This window comes from Vombatus ursinus, unplaced genomic scaffold, assembly GCF_900497805.2.
Source record: "Vombatus ursinus unplaced genomic scaffold, bare-nosed wombat genome assembly UNPS02014768.1, whole genome shotgun sequence".
Taxonomy (NCBI): Eukaryota; Metazoa; Chordata; class Mammalia; order Diprotodontia; family Vombatidae; genus Vombatus; species Vombatus ursinus.
Genome location: NW_020954546.1, coordinates 22,468,842 through 22,486,128, shown reverse-complemented (window position 1 = coordinate 22,486,128; position 17,287 = coordinate 22,468,842). Strand labels below are relative to the sequence as shown.

The 17,287-nt window shown below is 53.2% G+C and overlaps 2 protein-coding genes and 1 long non-coding RNA gene across 4 annotated transcripts; 2 read left to right on the top strand and 1 right to left on the bottom strand.

Annotated features, from left to right (window-relative positions):
- The first annotated feature begins 668 nt into the window (after nt 1-668).
- Nucleotides 669-9,958, top strand: DPH1 (diphthamide biosynthesis 1). Of its 2 annotated transcripts, none has more exons than XM_027862353.1 (12): nt 669-730; nt 3,330-3,485; nt 3,678-3,741; nt 5,243-5,364; nt 5,756-5,913; nt 6,006-6,127; nt 7,174-7,242; nt 7,698-7,854; nt 8,090-8,190; nt 9,025-9,103; nt 9,391-9,540; nt 9,769-9,958. In XM_027862353.1, exons 1-12 carry the CDS (start codon nt 670-672, stop codon nt 9,853-9,855), a joined length of 1,326 nt encoding a protein of 441 aa, XP_027718154.1. In that variant the 5' UTR covers nt 669; the 3' UTR covers nt 9,856-9,958. The 2 variants fall into 2 exon arrangements, with proteins under 2 accessions (XP_027718154.1, XP_027718153.1); XM_027862352.1 differs by having other exon boundaries at nt 670-730; nt 3,327-3,485.
- On the top strand, nt 9,949-11,392 carry OVCA2 (OVCA2 serine hydrolase domain containing). The gene is made up of 2 exons (XM_027862354.1): nt 9,949-10,207; nt 10,469-11,392. Exons 1-2 carry the CDS (start codon nt 10,039-10,041, stop codon nt 10,966-10,968), a joined length of 669 nt encoding a protein of 222 aa, XP_027718155.1. The 5' UTR covers nt 9,949-10,038; the 3' UTR covers nt 10,969-11,392.
- On the bottom strand, nt 11,380-17,099 carry LOC114043282. Its single transcript, XR_003569078.1, has 2 exons — nt 16,887-17,099; nt 11,380-12,141 (listed from the first exon to the last, which is right to left on the bottom strand). It is a non-coding gene; the product is annotated as an uncharacterized LOC114043282 (long non-coding RNA).
- Between the last annotated feature and the right edge of the window lie 188 nt (nt 17,100-17,287).

The following is a 17,287-nucleotide window of genomic DNA, read 5'->3' as shown; positions in this document are numbered from 1 at the left end:
CGAATACCCTTTAGCCCCTCGATCCAGGAAAGCAGCCTCGGATTCAGGTCTAAGGTTGCTTATTTGAAGAACTTAGAGGCTCCTGCACATTGGCAAAGGTGGTCTTCTGGCTCCCCTTGAATCCGGAGGGTAGAAAGCCGCCCTTTGGACGGACTGATCTTCAAGCGGGGGCTACGGAGCTACACGTGTTGCGACATTAAGTGTGACCCTCCGGAGCTAGACCGGCCCCCTGTGCTGATCTCGGTCCAGTTCAGTCTAGCTAATGTTGGACCCTGTGCTGGGCCAATGGAGGCACCAGACGGTCTCAATGGAGCAGACCCTGCCCACTGGGAGCTAACAGTCCACTGGGAGGGGACGGGGCTGTGGGAGGGTCTGTCCCACGGAGGGGAGGGGCGAGGAAAGACTCCCTAGCCTCCTCCTCCTCCTCCGCCCGCTGGACTTCAGGTTGTGGGAGAAGGAACCTGGGCTGGGCCACGCGCCAAGGGTCCGACGTCGGGCGCGGCGCTTCGGGGGCAAGACACGCCCCCCACATTTCCATTCCCCACCCTCCCAATCCCCGCCCCGCCCTCTCTCACGAGCTGCTCGGCGATCAATTGGCGATGCCTGCTGGCTCGGCCGCTCGGGTTCGTCTAGCGCTGCCTTTTGGGTCCCCACGTGGGAGAGCTGACGATGGCGGCCTTGGCCGAACCGGAGGCCCGCGGCCCGGGAGGCCGTGGCGGTCCCGGCAAAGGTAGGTGCGGCGGCTTCGCTCCGGGCCCGGCGCGCCCTCCCTCCTGCGGCTGTGGTCCTACTCCTTCCCTCATCTCCCTCTCCGTTGCCGGGCCTCTCCGGGGCCGCCCGCCAGGTGCTCCGGTCCCGCTCCGTTTGCCTTCCCGCGGTGAGCGGAGAAGACGCTCGCCTCGGGTCCGAGGCGCCCGCAGGCCAGAGCAGGGGACCTGGAGAGGCTGGAACCTGGGTCCCGCGACCCCTTAGTGCCTGCGAGGCCTCGGGCATGTCACGGCGCTTCTGGGGCTCCATTTTCCTCATCTGCAAAAGAGTCTGGGGTCAGAAAGACCTGAGTTCAAATCCGACTTCAAACACCAGCTGGGCAAGTTACCGAACCTCCACCTGCCTCAGTTTCCCCATCTGTAAAACGGGGCTCATAATAGCACCTACCTCGCCGAGTTGTCATGAGCATCAAATGAGACATAAAGTGAGCTTAGCACATAGTAGGCTTACCTCTCCTTCCCCATGAAATGCCTCCTTCATTTTTGAGGTCCCTTTCAGAATGATGGGGGAAAATCGTCCATCCTCAGACAGCACCCCCACAACAAACCTCCAAACACTCAAAGAAACCACTTTTCTGAGGGGGTGTCCAGACCTTGGACCCCAGCTCCATCACTCACTTGGGGTACCCTAGCTGGAGATCCCAGTGCTTTGGGATCCCTGGTGTAATCTTCCAGGGCCTCTGAAACGGAAGATTTAGCAGCTGCCGTCCCTGGGGAGGGGGAGTCAGCCCTGAGCCACAAGGACGACACCCCCCTCCCCTTGGGGGCCGGTCCAGGTGGAATGGGAGCTCATTTTTATATAAAAACACATAGTGTCTGGACAGAGGCATCCTGGCTATAATGGAAGTGGAGTCAGGAAAACCTGGGTTCAAATCTTGTCATATGTGACTGAGCGTCTCTTGGCTCCTTGGCTTTCAGACTCCTGTCTGAAGTTACAGACGGGTTGCCTGCTCTGATCAGGACTTATCCATGGCTTCCCAGAATGGGGATTAGGCAGAGTCTGACCTCCCAGCTGCTCCTCTTCTGGGCGAGCCCCTCCATTCCCGAAGGCCTAAGGGTCCTCAGCTCTTTGGGACTGTGCTGTGGGCCCTTCTATTCTATGCTACCGGGAGCCACATGCTTGAAACCCAATTTCTAATGATGGAATCTTTTAGGCATCACCTCCAGGCCAGTCATTGAGACAGAGTTATGGGGGAGAAGGGGAAAGTGAGATTTCTCTAGCATTTTCCCCATACAACTGTCCAGTTATAATATATCTACCTATTCTATCGCCAGGTAAAGCTGGCCTCCGGCTTCGGGAACCTGTCTCCAATCATCTATAACCTGTCCAGGATTCCTACCAAGCCCAAGGGAATGGGGTGTCTGAGTGGGCTGTTGTCTTTTTGTACCTGTGTGACCCCGGGCAAATTGGCTAGCCTTTCTAAGCCTCAGTTTACTCGTATGTGTTATTCAGTGTTTTTAAGTCATGTCTGACTCTGTGACCTGATTTGGGGTTTTCTTGGTACAGATACAAAAGTGATTTTAGTCATTTCCTTCTCCAGCTCATTTTACAGATAAGGAAACTGAGGCAAACAGGGTGAAATGACTTGCCCAGGGTCACACAGCTAGTAAGTGTCTGAGGCCAGATTTGAACTCAGGTCTTCCTGACTCCAGGCCAGGTGCTCTATCCACTACAGGAGCTAGCTGCCCCCTTCCCCTGTGTACAGTGGTGGTAGTGATTTACTCCTGGTGTCATGAGATTTTCCCCAGGTAAGTGCTATGTAAGCCTCCTAGCACTATACCAAGGTGATTTATCTCTTTGTAAGACTCAGGCTACTTCTCTGTGCCAGGCTGCTTGGGATCACAGAATTCAAGGGTTGTCAGGGATCTCAGAGCCCCCCCCAAATCCTATCAGGAGCCCCTCTACACCAGGCAGCCCAGTCCACTCAGGGAGGACTCTAATTAGTCCAGATTTTCCTTCTGTCTGTCTGAAATTTGTCTCTCAGCAACTTGCACCCAGTGGGGGGTCCCAGCCTGGCTGTCTAGGGCCAGGGAGCACAGTCTGATCACTCTTGTGTGTGACAATCCCTTAGGTACTTGAAGACAGCTCTGTCCCCCTCCCCCTACCAAGTCTTCTCTAGGTAAACATTCCCAAGGTAACTGATCCAGTCACCATTCTAGTCCCCCTGTTCTGGTCACCCCATTTTATCTTGTTGGCGCCTTCCCCGAACAGAAGACGGTTCTCTCTGCTGCTCAGTTCCCTGGGATCATTCCTTCCCTTCAAACACACTCTGGAACCAGCCCTGCCCCTACTTATTACACTCATTTATTCCTAGTCACCTAGTGATACGGCAGTTCATTCTGTAAATTTCCCCCTGGCTTTCATATTGGTTTTGTGGGAGACTGGAGGAAGAAAGGCTTCTCTTCTCCCAGGGCTGGCCTTGGGCATCTGCCTTTTGGATTCCCTGGGTGTGCTGAGAGGCAGGAGGTAGGTGTCCTCAGGGAGTCTGTGGGCACAGACACCAATGAGGATGGGTGTGGCAGGATTGAGGGGAAGACTTACTGTTGGGTGTGTACCAGCAGGTCAAGGGCCCCTCCGAGGCCGTCTGGCCAATCAGATCCCCCCTGAGATCTTGAGCAACCCACAGCTGCAGGAGGCCATCCAGGCCCTGCCCTCAAACTACAACTTTGAGATCCCAAAGACCATCTGGAGAGTCCGGCAAGCCCAGGCCAAAAAGGGTAAGCAGTTGGTAGGGCAGGCTTACCTGTCCTCCCTGGACAGCGTAAGCAAGCATCTGCCAGGGGTAGACCTGTTCTGTAGACCTGGCATCAGAGCAGGGGGGAGGGTGAGATGTGGCAGTGGGTTCTGTCCTGTATATAGGACATCAAGCATAGCCTGATGCCCCCATCTTCTCCCAATTCTGTCTACAGTTGCCCTGCAGATGCCAGAAGGCCTTCTCATGTTTGCTTGTACCATTGTTGACATTCTGGAAAGGTGAGGCAATGAGCAGCCATGCAGTGGTTCCAGCAGGTTTGGGGCAGCAGGGGTGGCTGGGTGTATCAAGGCTCCCATCAGTCTCCTTAGCAGGAGCTGCCTCTAACCGACCTGGTCTGAGACACCCCCCCCTTCCCCCGGATGTCCACCTGTTTGTCTAAGACCTTCAAGTTGGAAGGTCATCCCCTGGTCACAGGGACAGGGCAGTTCTGATGCCAAGGAGGTGGCAATATGGAGCCCAGGGTAACTCGGGGCTCAGAGGATAGAAGGTCAGTGGACAAATGTGTGCTGAGTTGATTCGAGTAAGGTTAAAGCCCTGAGGGGGTCTTTTCCCCCAAAACTCAACTAGGTTGTAGCCCTGGAGGCTGGCATGTTTGGGCAGTAGGCCTGTGTTTGGAAGATTTCTCTCCCCTTCTCTCCCGCCCCCCACGGCATGATTCCTCAATACAATTAGCCACAGTTGGGGGGCCTTGTGTGCTGAGCTGTCTGGAACATACCACCAGAACAGTGAGGGGGGAGGTGGAAGGGCGAGGGGGGGAGAGGGGAGGTCACCTCGTGATGGGAACCTCCCACTCCCCTGCTGCTGCTCCCCTCCCTGACTCCCCCATCCTGCTGCCACAGATCTACTTCTCCAGTCTCTCCCCTACCCCCTCTGGGATGCTCTCTGGGGCTCGGGCCAATTTGCATACATTTTAATCTATAAAAAATTAAGTGCTACAGCTGACTCAGACACCCAGGCTGCATTTTAAGGAGTTGAATAACACACTGCTGTGCTGGGCCTGATTGGGGGTACTGGGGGGCTGGATCTCAGGCTTGCACTGGACTAGTCAGGCCAAGGAACGGGGCGGAGGGCTTGGTGCGTTTTTTTGGGCAGGGTTTTTCTGACTCCCACCCCACCCTGGTGGTGATTCAGGCCTGGTGCTGATTGTGGCAGTGGGGGTGGGGATGGGAGGGTGTCTCTCCCCTTCCTCTCCCTTCCTCTCAATGATTCAGGCCTGGCACCGATGCCCACAGCATTGTGCTGCCCAGATCCCACTCTTTTTGCATCGTGAGGCTTGCCAGTGGTGCTTGCATGTATTGGGAGTGACTGGCACAGACCCTTCCCCCACATCAGGAGCTCTGAGGTGGGGTGGGTCTGATTGGGGTGGCAGAGGTTGCATGTGGTCCCATGCAAAGGGGAAACATCCATGCTGGGCAGCATGCTCCTCTGAATCTGTGCATCTCTGCCTACATACATGATTTCCTTTCTTTGCTTGTATTCTTACCTACACATGCAGGCCCTTGGATGGTTCTGTAACGTGTGTGTGTGTCACAGAGTGGAGGTGGGGGGAAGACCAGCACACTGTGGGAACCATCCTTAGGTCATACCAGCACCAGGATGGAGGGTGGCAGCAGCTGGGCCCCTCCTACTTTGTGCAGGAAGAGGCTCCCTGTTGAGGGGCCCAGGTTGGCAGACCTTTGGAGCTGATGGCATTTCCTTCGTTCCCCCCTTCCCTGGCAGGTTCACAGAAGCTGAGGCCATGGTGATGGGGGATGTGACGTATGGTGCCTGCTGCGTGGATGACTTCACTGCCCGTGCCCTGGGAGCCGACTTCCTGGTGCACTATGGCCACAGCTGCCTGGGTACCCAGAGCCCATGCGGTGGCAGCTCTGCTTATGACTTCTCCCTCTCCTTTGCAGCCTTGTTCATTTTCTTTTCCCCCAGATTTTGGTCTCTTAGTCTCTTTTTGTTGCTGGGAAGGCTAAGGCCTCCCCGATCCCCAGGTAGAACCATCCTTTCAATTTGGTTGCCATAGAAACAGCTGCTGTTCCAGATGTGGGTGTTCTAAAGCTCGGCTGAAGCAGCAAGGGTCCTAAACGGGTGGGATTGGAAGAGCCAGGTTGTGCCCACTCCCCACCCAGCCCCCTCCTGGCTTCTGGGACTGATTCTGTAGCCACAAGCCAAGCTCTCTAGGGTCCCTCCCAGAGCACAGGGAGAACGGCAGTGTCCTGACCGGTTTCCTTCTGCCCCCAGTGCCCATCGATGTCTCGGCCCAGGGCCTTCGGATGCTCTATGTTTTCGTAGATATCCGGATAGACACTGCCCACTTATTGGACTCAGTTCGACTCGCCTTCCCCCCAGAGACTTCCTTGGCGCTGGTCAGCACCATCCAGTTTGTATCCACTTTACAGGTGAACAGAATCAAGGAATGTCAGAGAAATCTCACTGCCTCTGAACTGTGTCCTCCCAGCCAATCTCTTCTCTTTCATTATCCTCAACACAGATAGTTGCCCAAGAGCTGAAATCTGAGTACAAAGTTTGTGTGCCTCAATGCAAGCCACTGTCCCCTGGAGAGATCCTGGGCTGCACATCCCCTCGGCTTTTGGACAACGTGGAGGCCATTGTGTGAGTTCTGGAGGCAGGGGACACATGTACTGTAACATTGGAGGTTGAAGGGACCCTAGATTTCACCTGGTCTAGTGCCCTTGTCTTATAGGAGACCTGTGACTTGCCCAAGGTCACACAGTGGCTTCTCTGGGCTCCAGTGTTCTTTTCACGATGTGAATATCTTGATGTGAATTGGAATTGGGTGGTGAGAGAACTGGGAGGGGAAGAGGGTGGGGGCCAGGGAGGTGGGATCGAAGTGCTGGGGAAGTAATTGGAGAAGACGAATGACCAGGCCCACACTGCAGCCCCATTAATTTAGCGTCAGGACAGCTAACGAGCAGGAGCACACCATCTCCTGCTGCCTAATTATTTTAGGTAATGGAAATGCTTAATGTTGTGTGAATGCAGACTGCCTTGGAGGAAACTGTTCCCCCAGCCCTGAGGAGAGGCCCCCCCTCTCCACCCTAATCCAAGGGAGGAAGAGATGCTTCTCAACCCCCTCTGTCCCAGGGCCTGCCTGACGCTGGTATCTCTGGCTGGGCCCTTGTCCCAAAGGGGAGGGCTGTTTTTGCCCTAAATCTCTGCCCCTTATAGGTTAGAGAACATTCAGTTCTACGGACAGGCCCTGTCTGATCCTTCCCAGTCCTGCCCTGCCCCCACCTCCTCTCTGGCAGCCATTTCCCTGCCGCCTGTGGTCAGTTGATATCTCTTCCCCTGATAAGTACCTGCACTTTGGGGCCTCTGAGCATAGGTGGGGGAGGGGAAGAGGCAGTGTGGAGGGCAGCTGCTCATTAAAATTGAATTGGTCCCCTAGAGTGTGCAGGAAGGGGCTGTTCAGGGGGTGAAGGCTCTCTCCCACACCTCGGTCCTTTCAAAGATGAGGGAAGGCACTGTTGGACCACTGGACAGGAAGGGGCTTGGGGGCAGCCCTTCACAAAGAAGAGAATTGGAGGCAATGCGTCACCCTTCTGTTTCTTAGCATCAGGAGTTGAGGGGGGCCTCCCCTCAATCTTCATCTGGGATTAGGCTCGAGGGCATGCTAAACATTCTTCTGCCACTCACAGGTATCTCGGTGATGGCCGTTTCCATCTCGAGTCTATCATGATTGCCAACCCTGGTGTTTCTGCATACAGGTACTGGGATGCTGGGGTGTAAGGGCCTTCAGAAGGTGTGTTTTGCTTCTGCCCTGGCTCCACTTGGTAGAAATTCTGCTTCATTTCCTTTCAGGATTGGGTCAGCCCCATAACTCAGGGGACCTGAGGGATGGGGCATGGTTGCAACCGTAAGATCCCAGCTGCCAATGAGCCAGCTTCCTGGGGCAGCTGGGACTGGCACTGAGATGCTGGGCTGCTGGCTGCCCCTCCCCATAGGCAGTGTCTTTCTCTGCTCTTTATCCCCAGCCCTTCCCCTCTTGCCTGCCTTATCCCTGGGACGGTTATCTTTTCCTCCCCTCAATTAGCCTTCAACAGCAGAAGCAGGTGGTGGATGGGGCTTGTGTAAGCCATGTGAACTGGAGGGTGGAGGTGGGGGGCCTTCTGTCTTGGGCACAGCCTCCTGGGCATGGAGGGCAGCCTGCTCTTCTCTGCAGATATGACCCGTACAGTAAGGTCTTGTCCAGGGAGCACTACGGCCATGAGCAAATGCAAGCTGCCCGCCAAGAGGCCATCTCTGCTGCCCGTTCTGCCCGATCCTGGGGCCTCATCCTGGGCACCTTGGGCCGCCAGGGAAGCCCCAAGATCCTCGAGGTGACTTGGTGGCTTAGGGGAGGTAGACAACGTCCAGTGTGATTTCTGATTCTCCTGGGGCTGGGCTAGGGTATGATCTGCATTATCTGCCTGGCTGGTAGGCAGGTGAATGGGGGACACTGCAGCAGTAGGGGAGACCCTCCAAGGCCCCTCAGATAGTTATGTCTGTGGACGAGGGAATGGGTTGGTGGGTAGGTGGCCTTGGGCTTCTGGCTGATCGTTGTGACTTCCACAGCATCTAGAATCCCGGCTCCGCCACTTGGGGCTCTCATTCTTCAGGCTGCTGCTCTCGGAGATCTTCCCCAGCAAGCTCAGCCTGTTCCCAGAAGTGGATGTGTGAGTTCTGGTGCGCCCCTCCCCCCAAACCAGCCCCCTAGTGACTCTGAGGGAGCTAAGCAACACAGAAGCTTGGCAGCGTGTGTGCCCAAACCATTATGCCACCTTGGGCACCTCAGCACTAGCCTCGACAACTTGGTGGTCATCAGATACCAGCATTTACTGATCACTGACTGGGTCATCTGGCCTTGATCACACGAGGGTCTGACAGGACAGGCTTCACACATCACTCCTGCTCTCTGGAAGCTTACAGACTTGGCTGGGGTTCCAGAGTTGCCGCAAAAATTACAAGCTTGGGGGGGGGGGCAGCTAGGTGGCACAGTGGATAGAGCTCCAGTCTTTGAGTCAGGAGAACCTCAGTTCAAATCTGGCCTCAGACACATGACACTTACTAGCTGTGTGAACCTGGGCAAGTCACTTAACCCCGATTGCCTTACCAAAAAGGCAAAAAAAAAAAATTAAGAGCTTCCCAGAAACAAATTTTAGGAGTAGAGGGGAAATTCTGAACCAGGTGAGGGGACTATAGCCTCTAGTCCAGAGGAGTGAATCGCAAGATCATATATCTGGGCAACTAGAAGACACTCTGAGGTCATCTCGTCCAACCCTCTCATTTTACAGATGGGGAAACTGAGGCCCAGGACAGTTAATGTGACTTAGCCAAGGTCCTAGGGGTGGCAGAGTTGGGATCTGAACCCAGGTCCCACTTGGGGGGGGGGTAATGGGGGTGATGCCAAGGTCATTCTCTGGTCCTCTTGCTGGGCAGAATCAGGTCCAGCTTCTGGTGGAGAAGGGTTCCATTGCTTTGCTGAGCCTCTGATGCTTTCTTTGTCTCAGGTGGGTACAGGTGGCCTGTCCACGCCTCTCCATCGACTGGGGCACAGCCTTTCCCAAACCGCTGCTTACCCCCTATGAGGTAACACTGCATGAAAGGTCCCCTGGGTAAGCGGGTCAGGGCTCCCCCTTCCCCCAAAGGTGGTCTACAGTCTCTCTTGGGGAACGTTTATATCTGAGGAAGGATCCAGGATCCGGCACTGGAAGGGGCGTTAGAGGTCCCCTCCTCTACCCCCTCCTTTTACACATAAGGAAACTGAGGCCCGGGGTGGTTTGGTGACAGGTGCTCCAGCTCTTCTGCCTCGAGGGGCTGCCCCTGGCCGGAGGGGGGGGGGAAGCACCTGCTCAAAGGCACCGTGCCCCCCGCAGGCAGCCGTGGCCCTGAGGGACGTCTCCTGGCAGCAGCCCTACCCCATGGACTTCTACTCGAGCAACTCCCTGGGGCCCTGGGCAGTGAACCACGTGAGCCACCGGCAGGGCCAGCGGCTGAGGGCGTCGTCGTCTGGCGCGGGCGAGCAGGTGGGGCGGCCGGGGGCGTGCTGCGCGTGCGCACGGAAAGGGAGGAAGGCGGGGGAGCTGGGGGGAATCCTCGAGGACAGAGGCGCGCAGACGCCGTCGGCCCCTCTCGTCCGATGCCTGCTAGCGGACGCTGCCGCCCAGCGGCCGTAGAAGGGAAGGACTCCCCACCTCGGGAGGGCGGGGCGAGCTTTCACGCAGCCTCCCTAACCAGGTCTCTTACTCCGTCAGGTGAAGGGGCCCGTGGCTACCGGGCCGCCCGTCGGTTGCAATGACTGTGCCTGCCTCAAGAAGGCAGCGCCTTCGCCTGCGTTCTGAACTAGAGCCCCTTAGCCGGAGGCCCATTTCTTGGGTTTCATCGCGGCTCCTCCCCTTTCCCCCAACCCCGTCAAGGAAAAGGTCGTCCAAGCTGGTCACGCCCCTTGAGCTCAGCCCGCCCCCAGTCACTTCCGCTTCCGCTCGCGGCCGAGCGGTTTCCGGTTCTCAGGGCTGGAGGTCGCCATGTCGGAACCACGACCTTTGCTGCGGATTTTGTGCCTGGCTGGCTTTAGACAGAGCGAGCGCGGCTTCCGCGAGAAAACCGGGTCTCTGAGGAAGGCGCTGCGGGGCCGCGCCGAGCTCCTGTACCTCAGCGGCCCGCACCCCATCCCAGAGCCCGCCCCGCCGGCTGGTGAGTGGCCTCCCACCCCAGTCATGTGCGTCCACGCCCCTCGCATGCTTCCACTTGCGTGGCGCCCCTTCTGGTTACCCGGAGTCTCTGCCCAGCTCTTCTCGCGCCGGGCCTCCTGCGCTCACCCCTGCCCTCCCCCGTTTTCCTAAGCCGTGGCTTCCCCCTTCCTTTGCTCTGTTGCTTCTGCTCCTTTTCCCTGCTTTCGGGCACTCCTGCCCTCCCCCTCATCTGCAGCTCTAGCTCTCCGCATTGTTCCTATAGGGCCCCATTCCCCGGAGGAAGAACCTCGAGGTTGGTGGTTCTCAGATCCGGAGGCAGCCGTGTTCTCCGCCCTGGAAGAGCCAGCTGAATGCCGAGGCCTGGAGGAAGCCTTAAGTGTCATTGGCCGAGCGATGGCCGAATGTGGCCCCTTGGATGGACTCCTGGGTTTTAGTCAAGGGGCGGCATTAGCAGCCTTGGTGTGTGCGCTGGGGCAGGCTGGTGACCCCCGCTTCCCCCTCCCTCGATTTGTCATCTTGATTTCCGGTTTTCGCCCGAGAGGCCCCAAACTCGCCCAGCCTTTCCCGCAGGCACCTCTGTTGCTACCTTCGCTGCACGTGCTGGGAGAGACTGATAGAGTCATCCCTTCTCAGGAGAGTCTTGAACTAGCTGGTTGCTTCTCCGGGGCGGTCACTCTCTCCCACCCTGGTGGCCACTTCATTCCAGCCGCTTCTCCCCAGCGCCAAGCATATCTCAAGTTCCTGGACCAGTTTACAAAGTGAGATTTCAGGATTCCCTAGACCCTCCGTCCCCCCAACCGATCATTAAGGATACTTGAAGCTCTAGGCCAGGCACCCTTTTACTGGCAACCCTGACGTGGGTTCAGCTCCTGGCCTTCATTGATCAGCTAATAGAGATGTTGATCGTACCCTTGGGCTCAGACTATGCCCATCCTCCGGAGACGAGCAGGGTTGTGAACTCTGCAGTCAGATGAAGGAGGATTCAGCTGGGAAGAGAGCAAGCGGGCTGAGACACACTGGACAGATTTTCCTGTGCTATAGTTTCTATGGCAAGAAATGGGCTGATTGACCTGTAGGGAATTTAGGGTGGGTATATTGGGCTAAAAGTGGACAGGAAAGGGGTTGGATTCAGAGAAATGTTAGTACTGTAATTGCCACCCAATAAAGCACATATTTTGGTATTTGACATGTTTGTTTCCCTAGTGCACACATACACCAGTTGCGTGGAGGGAGCCTCTGGCCTACCCAACAACCAAGTCAAGCAGCTTGGGCTGAGCAGTCAGGCTTCTTGAACCCTGAAGTACTTGACTCTTGACCACCCTTCTGTCCATTCTTTTGACACTGTCCTCCCTAGGTTCTCTCCTCTGACCATTCCTTCTCAGTCTGGTTTACTGGATCATCAGCTGTGTCGGGCCCTCTATGTGTTGGTGCATCCCAGGGCTTTCTACTCTGCAAGTGATCCTTTCATTAATGATGATCATCTATATTCAAATAAAACTCATAGATTTATCTAACTTTGACTTTGCCAAACCGCCTGTTGAATATTCCCAACTGGATATTCAATAGACATCTCAAAACCAGGACTCATTTTTATTTCCAAACTCTCCTCTCTTCCTAACTTAACTGTTTATGTTGAAGATGCCACTGTCTTTCCAGGCCCCAACATTTGCAGTCTTAGGATCATTTTTCCATCTCTTGCCCAGTCAGTTGTAGTCTTGTCTATTTGCTTGTTTGTCCCCATCTCTCCACTCACACATTCACCACCATACTTGAGACTCTTCCTCTCTTGCCTGGATTACTGCAGGAGCCTGATTGGGTGTCCTGCCTCCATGTTCTCCTTTCTATGCCTCCTTCACATAGTTGTCAGTGATACTCTTAAAGCCCAGGTTTGGTCATGTTCCTCCCCTGTTCAAAGCAGCTCCAGTGGCTGTTAGACTGTAGGAATAAAACAAAACTTGTTTGGCATAGAAAGCCCTTCACAATCTGGCTTCCAGCCTGTCTTTCCAGGTCTGCTATTGTGCAATTCTCTTTTCCTCTCGCATACTCTGTGTTTCAGCCAAATTAGCAGTCACTCCCCATGTATTTTCTATCCCTGTGTCTTTGTATAGGGTGTCCGGTGTGCCTGGGTGCAATCCTGATGTCTCTTAAGCCTTGTTGATCCCTAGCTTCCTTTAAAGCTTAGTTCTAGTGCCATCTCCTACATGAAACCTGCCCTGACCCCCCCCCCCCACTGTTGCTAGTGTTCCTCCTGGAAATGATTTTGTATTTATGTGTAGGTCGTTTCACCCTAATGGAATGGAAGCTACTTGTGTGTCTCCAGTTCTCAGCTCATAGTAGGTGTTAAATAAATACTTTTTGAATGAATGGGTGTAAGTGAAATGCCCTGGGTAGGTGCTGAATGAGTGTGTCAGCCATGCGCTCCCAGGACAAGTGTACCAAACATACACACAAACACACACCCAAGTTTCTTGTTTGAATTTTCCATTTTTGGTCTCCTCCTGAAGGCACTTTGTCCACGGATGAAGAGGAAAAGGAAAAGAGATCCTCACTCAGAGGCCCAAACAAGAGTAAGATGAGTAGAATTCTAGTAGAATTGAGTCACAGGACAGCTTTCTGGAATCTTTTTTTGTGTAGCAGCTAGACCTGAGCCCAACAACCTTACCCTTGGGAAGCACAGTTAGGGGCTTCCCAGTCACTACTCTTGAGACGTTCCAGCCCCCACACCTCCCCCCCCCCACTATCTTCCACTTTTTAACAACTTGGCTCACTGCCCTCTTATTCCATTTAGTGCTTGGTCCCACCCTCAGCCATGCTACCATGTGATGCTATCCTTCCAGACTGGCTCTGAGACAAGGGAAAACCTGTATCACCACTAAGCCATAATGAGTGGGATGGCTTTCATTCTGGGTTATGACCCCACCTCCTGATTTTGGGGACCAAGGCCTGAGGTTCTGTGTTCCCTCAGCCTGCCTGATGAGGGCAGCAGTTTAATCTCTCCTCCTGGCAGAGTGGTAGGAATTTGGACAAGGGAGACATGCTCAGACTTTATCGGTTTGAGAATCCATTCTGATGATACTCAGTTCTCCCTACCCTGGTCCACACTCTGCTCCACTGCTCTTCAGACATCATCAATTGTATGTCCAATAGACATCTTAAACTCAACATGTCCAAAACAGAACTCATCATCACTGCCCCAACCCTCCCCTACTTCTGCTACCTTTCTTCTATTACTATAAAGGGCAACACCATCCTCCCAGGCCCTCTGGCCTAGAAGTCACCCAGGATTCTTCATTATCTCTTACCTCCCATGTTCAAGCTACTGCCTGTCAACTTCACCTTTGCAACACCTCTCTCAAGTATACCCCTTCCTCTCCTCTGACACTGCAACCCCCTGGTCCAGACTCTCATCATCCCACCCCTGGATTATTGCAGTAGCCTGCTGTGGGGTCTGCCTGCCTCAAGTCTCTCCCCACTCCCCACACCTTACTCAAATCCATCTTCCCTTCAACCACCAACGCGATTTTCCTAAAGCACTGCTCTATATCGTTGCCTTGCTCAGTAAGTCCAGTGGCTTCGCAATGCCTTCAAGAATCAAGTACACAATGCTCTGTTTGGCATCCAAATGCCTTCATAACCTCGCCCCATCTTACCTTTCCTGTTTTCTTACACCTTACTCCCCCCAATCATGTACTCTTGAATCCACTGAGAGACTGGCTTTCTGGCTGTACCATGAACTAGACAATCCATTCTTTTTGCTGGGCATTTTCACGTGCCTGGAATGCTCTCTCTCCTCTGCTCCATCTACTGACCTCCCTGGCTTCCTTCAAGTCCCAATTAAAATACCATTTTCTATAGAAAGCCTTCCCCCACCCCTCTTAATTTCAGTGTCTTCCCTGTTAATTTTCCTATTTATCCTGTATATAGCTTGCATTGTGTATATGTTTGCATGTTGTTTTCCCTATTAGATTGTAAGCTCCTTGAGGGCAGGGACTGTCTTTTGCCTCTTTTTGTATCCTCAGCACTTTAGCACAGTGCTTGGCACATAATAGGTATTTATAAATGTTTATTGATTCGAATCTTCACTCAACCTTACCCCTAGTGGCAGTTCGGTACTGAGCCTTATTTAAAAGCCCCAACTTGGTAAGGAGGAAAGCACAGTCTGAAGCCTTTCAAAGAGGGTTTAAAAAATCATTGGCATGGCAGGGAACCATGACCTAGGGGTATTATACTCCAGGGATGAAGATTGTTGGTTTGAATCCCTTTCCTTTTTGTGGCCATTGGTCCTAGATCTGAATGTGCATCTGAATAATTTCGTAAGGCTGTGGCAAAAAAGATTAGGACAGTGTAATGGACGGAAGAACCCAAAGTTGTCTGTTTTGGGAAGGCAAAGCATATTCAAGCTTCCTTCACATCTTCACATATAAGCCAATAGCCCCTCCCATGGTCATCACTGTCCCTTTGATATGCCTTATTTGTTCTCTTTCTCAGTGCCTTCCTAACCCCCTTTTGCTTTGGCCCCCTCCATGGGATTTTGAGTTGTCTTGCCCCTTCCCCCTCTACCCATCACACCATCTGCGAGCTTCAGGCACTGGAACCCTGGCAGCTATGTGCACAGTCTTGAGGCACAAGCCTTATTCTAACTTTGAAGAATCTGTGTCAATGTAGGAGGGTGAGTACTTTGGGGGAAATGAGAAAGGAGTGAGAATCCCACCTCCATTTCCTGATCTAGAAAATAATGCATGCTGCTATGCTTACCTCTCAGGATTCTAAGAATGAAAGATGAGGTTTGATTGTATTTTGGATAGTGTGGAGGGGGAGAAAGGGAACCAACCAATCAAAATGCTATTAACTCCAGACATGATGATGATGATGATGATGATGATGATGATGATGATGGTGATGATGGGCAGAGTAGAGTAACTCTTAAAATAATAGAAAAGGATCCAAAGCCCCTTATTTTTCAAAAGAGGAAATTGAGGCCCACAGGTAGATCTGTGTCAGAGCTGGCAGTAGAACTCAGGTCCTGGCTCCTAATTCAGCATTTCCCTTGTTCTGTGCTGTCTTATAAGGAAATCCAAGGAAACTGCCCCATCATTTGCCTCAGAACTTCTAGCTCTCCTGTTTACTTGTACGTGGTTCCTGAATGAGTTACTTGTCCTCTGGGCCCTGGCTTCCTCATTTGTAAAATTTAAGAATAAGACTAAATGTCTAAAGTCTATTTCCCCAACTAAAATTCTAAGGTTCTATGATCTCATCCCCTGCCAAATGTGTGCCATGTTTCTCCATTTTAGACACAACTTTCTCTTTCTGCGTGATTTCTGGTCTTTCTTTCCTACCTTCTTTCTCCACAGACTGAGTCCATATTTCCACAAACCTACAAAGCACCCACCTCACAATTCACAGAACCAAACTTCCCAGCTGTCTGTGGTACATTGATTGAATGAAAAGAACTAGGGTTGGGCAGCTTGGTGGCACAGTACATAAGCTCCAGCCTTGGAATCAGGAGGACCTGAGTTCAAATCCGGCCTCAGACACCTGACGCTTACTAGCTGTGTGACCCTGGGCAAATCACTTAACCCCAATTGCCTCACCAAAAAGGCAAAAAAAACAAAAACAAAAACAAAAACACAAAAAAACTAGGGTTAGGAAGGAGCAAGAAAACCTGGATTCTAACTCCAGCTCTGACACATATTTACTATATCACCTCGGGGAAGTCACTTCCTTACTAGAAAGTCTCATTTATCAATGAAATGAAGGAGTTGGACTAATTAGCTCAGATGTTTCCTAGACCTGGCATCCAAGATGCTTCAGGCCCCAAGACTTTTTCCCTGGATGAAATTAAATAGAAAAGCAAAGTTCACCCTCCCTATGGAGATGGAACAGGGAAATCTGAACCCACAACCTGTTGTCTTGCAGGGTAAGGATTCATACCTAGGATGTTCCATTATCTTACACATCTGCAAAATGGGTTCCTGTGTATAGCTACCTACAGCTTGGGCAGTGGGGCTCCAGAAAGCCTACCTGCCTGGAAATACCTGCCACACTATGGCTGAAATCCACTTAAGACTTTCTGGAGACATACACTTAGAACTGCTTTACCTGGCTGAACTCTGGTATCCTAGGAGAATGTGATTTCTCTAGTTTACCATTGCCACACTAAATGATACTGGGCAGAAAGTGTTAGTGGAGGAGAGAAGGAAACTATGCCTATAATAGGTTGCATGGAGCCATTCCTATTTTCTCTCTCCCTCCCTCTGTTCTGTGTCTCTGTCTCCTGCCTCAGAATGATTATTCTCGTTGTCTCCATCTCTCCACTCACACATTCACCACCATACTTGAGGCTCTTTTTCTTCTTGTGTATTGGGGGTGGGAAAGAGACCCCTGGAAAATTCTATTCTCAAATTCATCCCTGGAAGGTCTGACCAGTTTAGGGCTGTCCGACATTGTCATCCGGACATAAAGAGGCTGAATGTAAGATTTGCCATCAAGTCTCCACTTTCTCATTTTGGGCCAGGGAGGGCTTTCAAGAGAAAAAGGGATGGAGTGGGTATGAGAAGGCTGTGACTAATCACCTCTAGGTGCTAGGGGGGGAGAGATGGCAACAGGGAAGGACATTTACCTGAAAGGAGGGACAATATGGACAGACTCATGGCGACAAATAGACATAGATACAGACTCACTGTGACAAATGGCCGCGATCTTCAGTAGCTTTTGCTGGGGCTGCTCTCCTTTTTTTTGGTGGGGTAGGGGGCAGCGGTGGGGCGGCCCCTCAAGCTGTGTTTAGCTGTAGACCCAGGAATGCCGTGTCCCCTAGCCCCAAATGGTGCCAAGGGGTTGGAGGAGGACAGAATGTTTTGCCTCCATAGGTGCCTGGCTCCTGCCTCCTGCCTCTCACCCAGGGGAGGGGTGGGGGTGGGGGTGGGGGTCCGGAAGCTGCTGACCCCGCCCCCTCAACCTGCGCCCCGCCTACAGTCCCACCTCCCTCCCCCAGCCCTCAGACGGGGCGGGCGAATAAGCGCGCGCTAGAGGAGGGGTGGGGGGGAGGAACGGCCGCGTGGGCGTGCTGCGGGGCGACCATGGC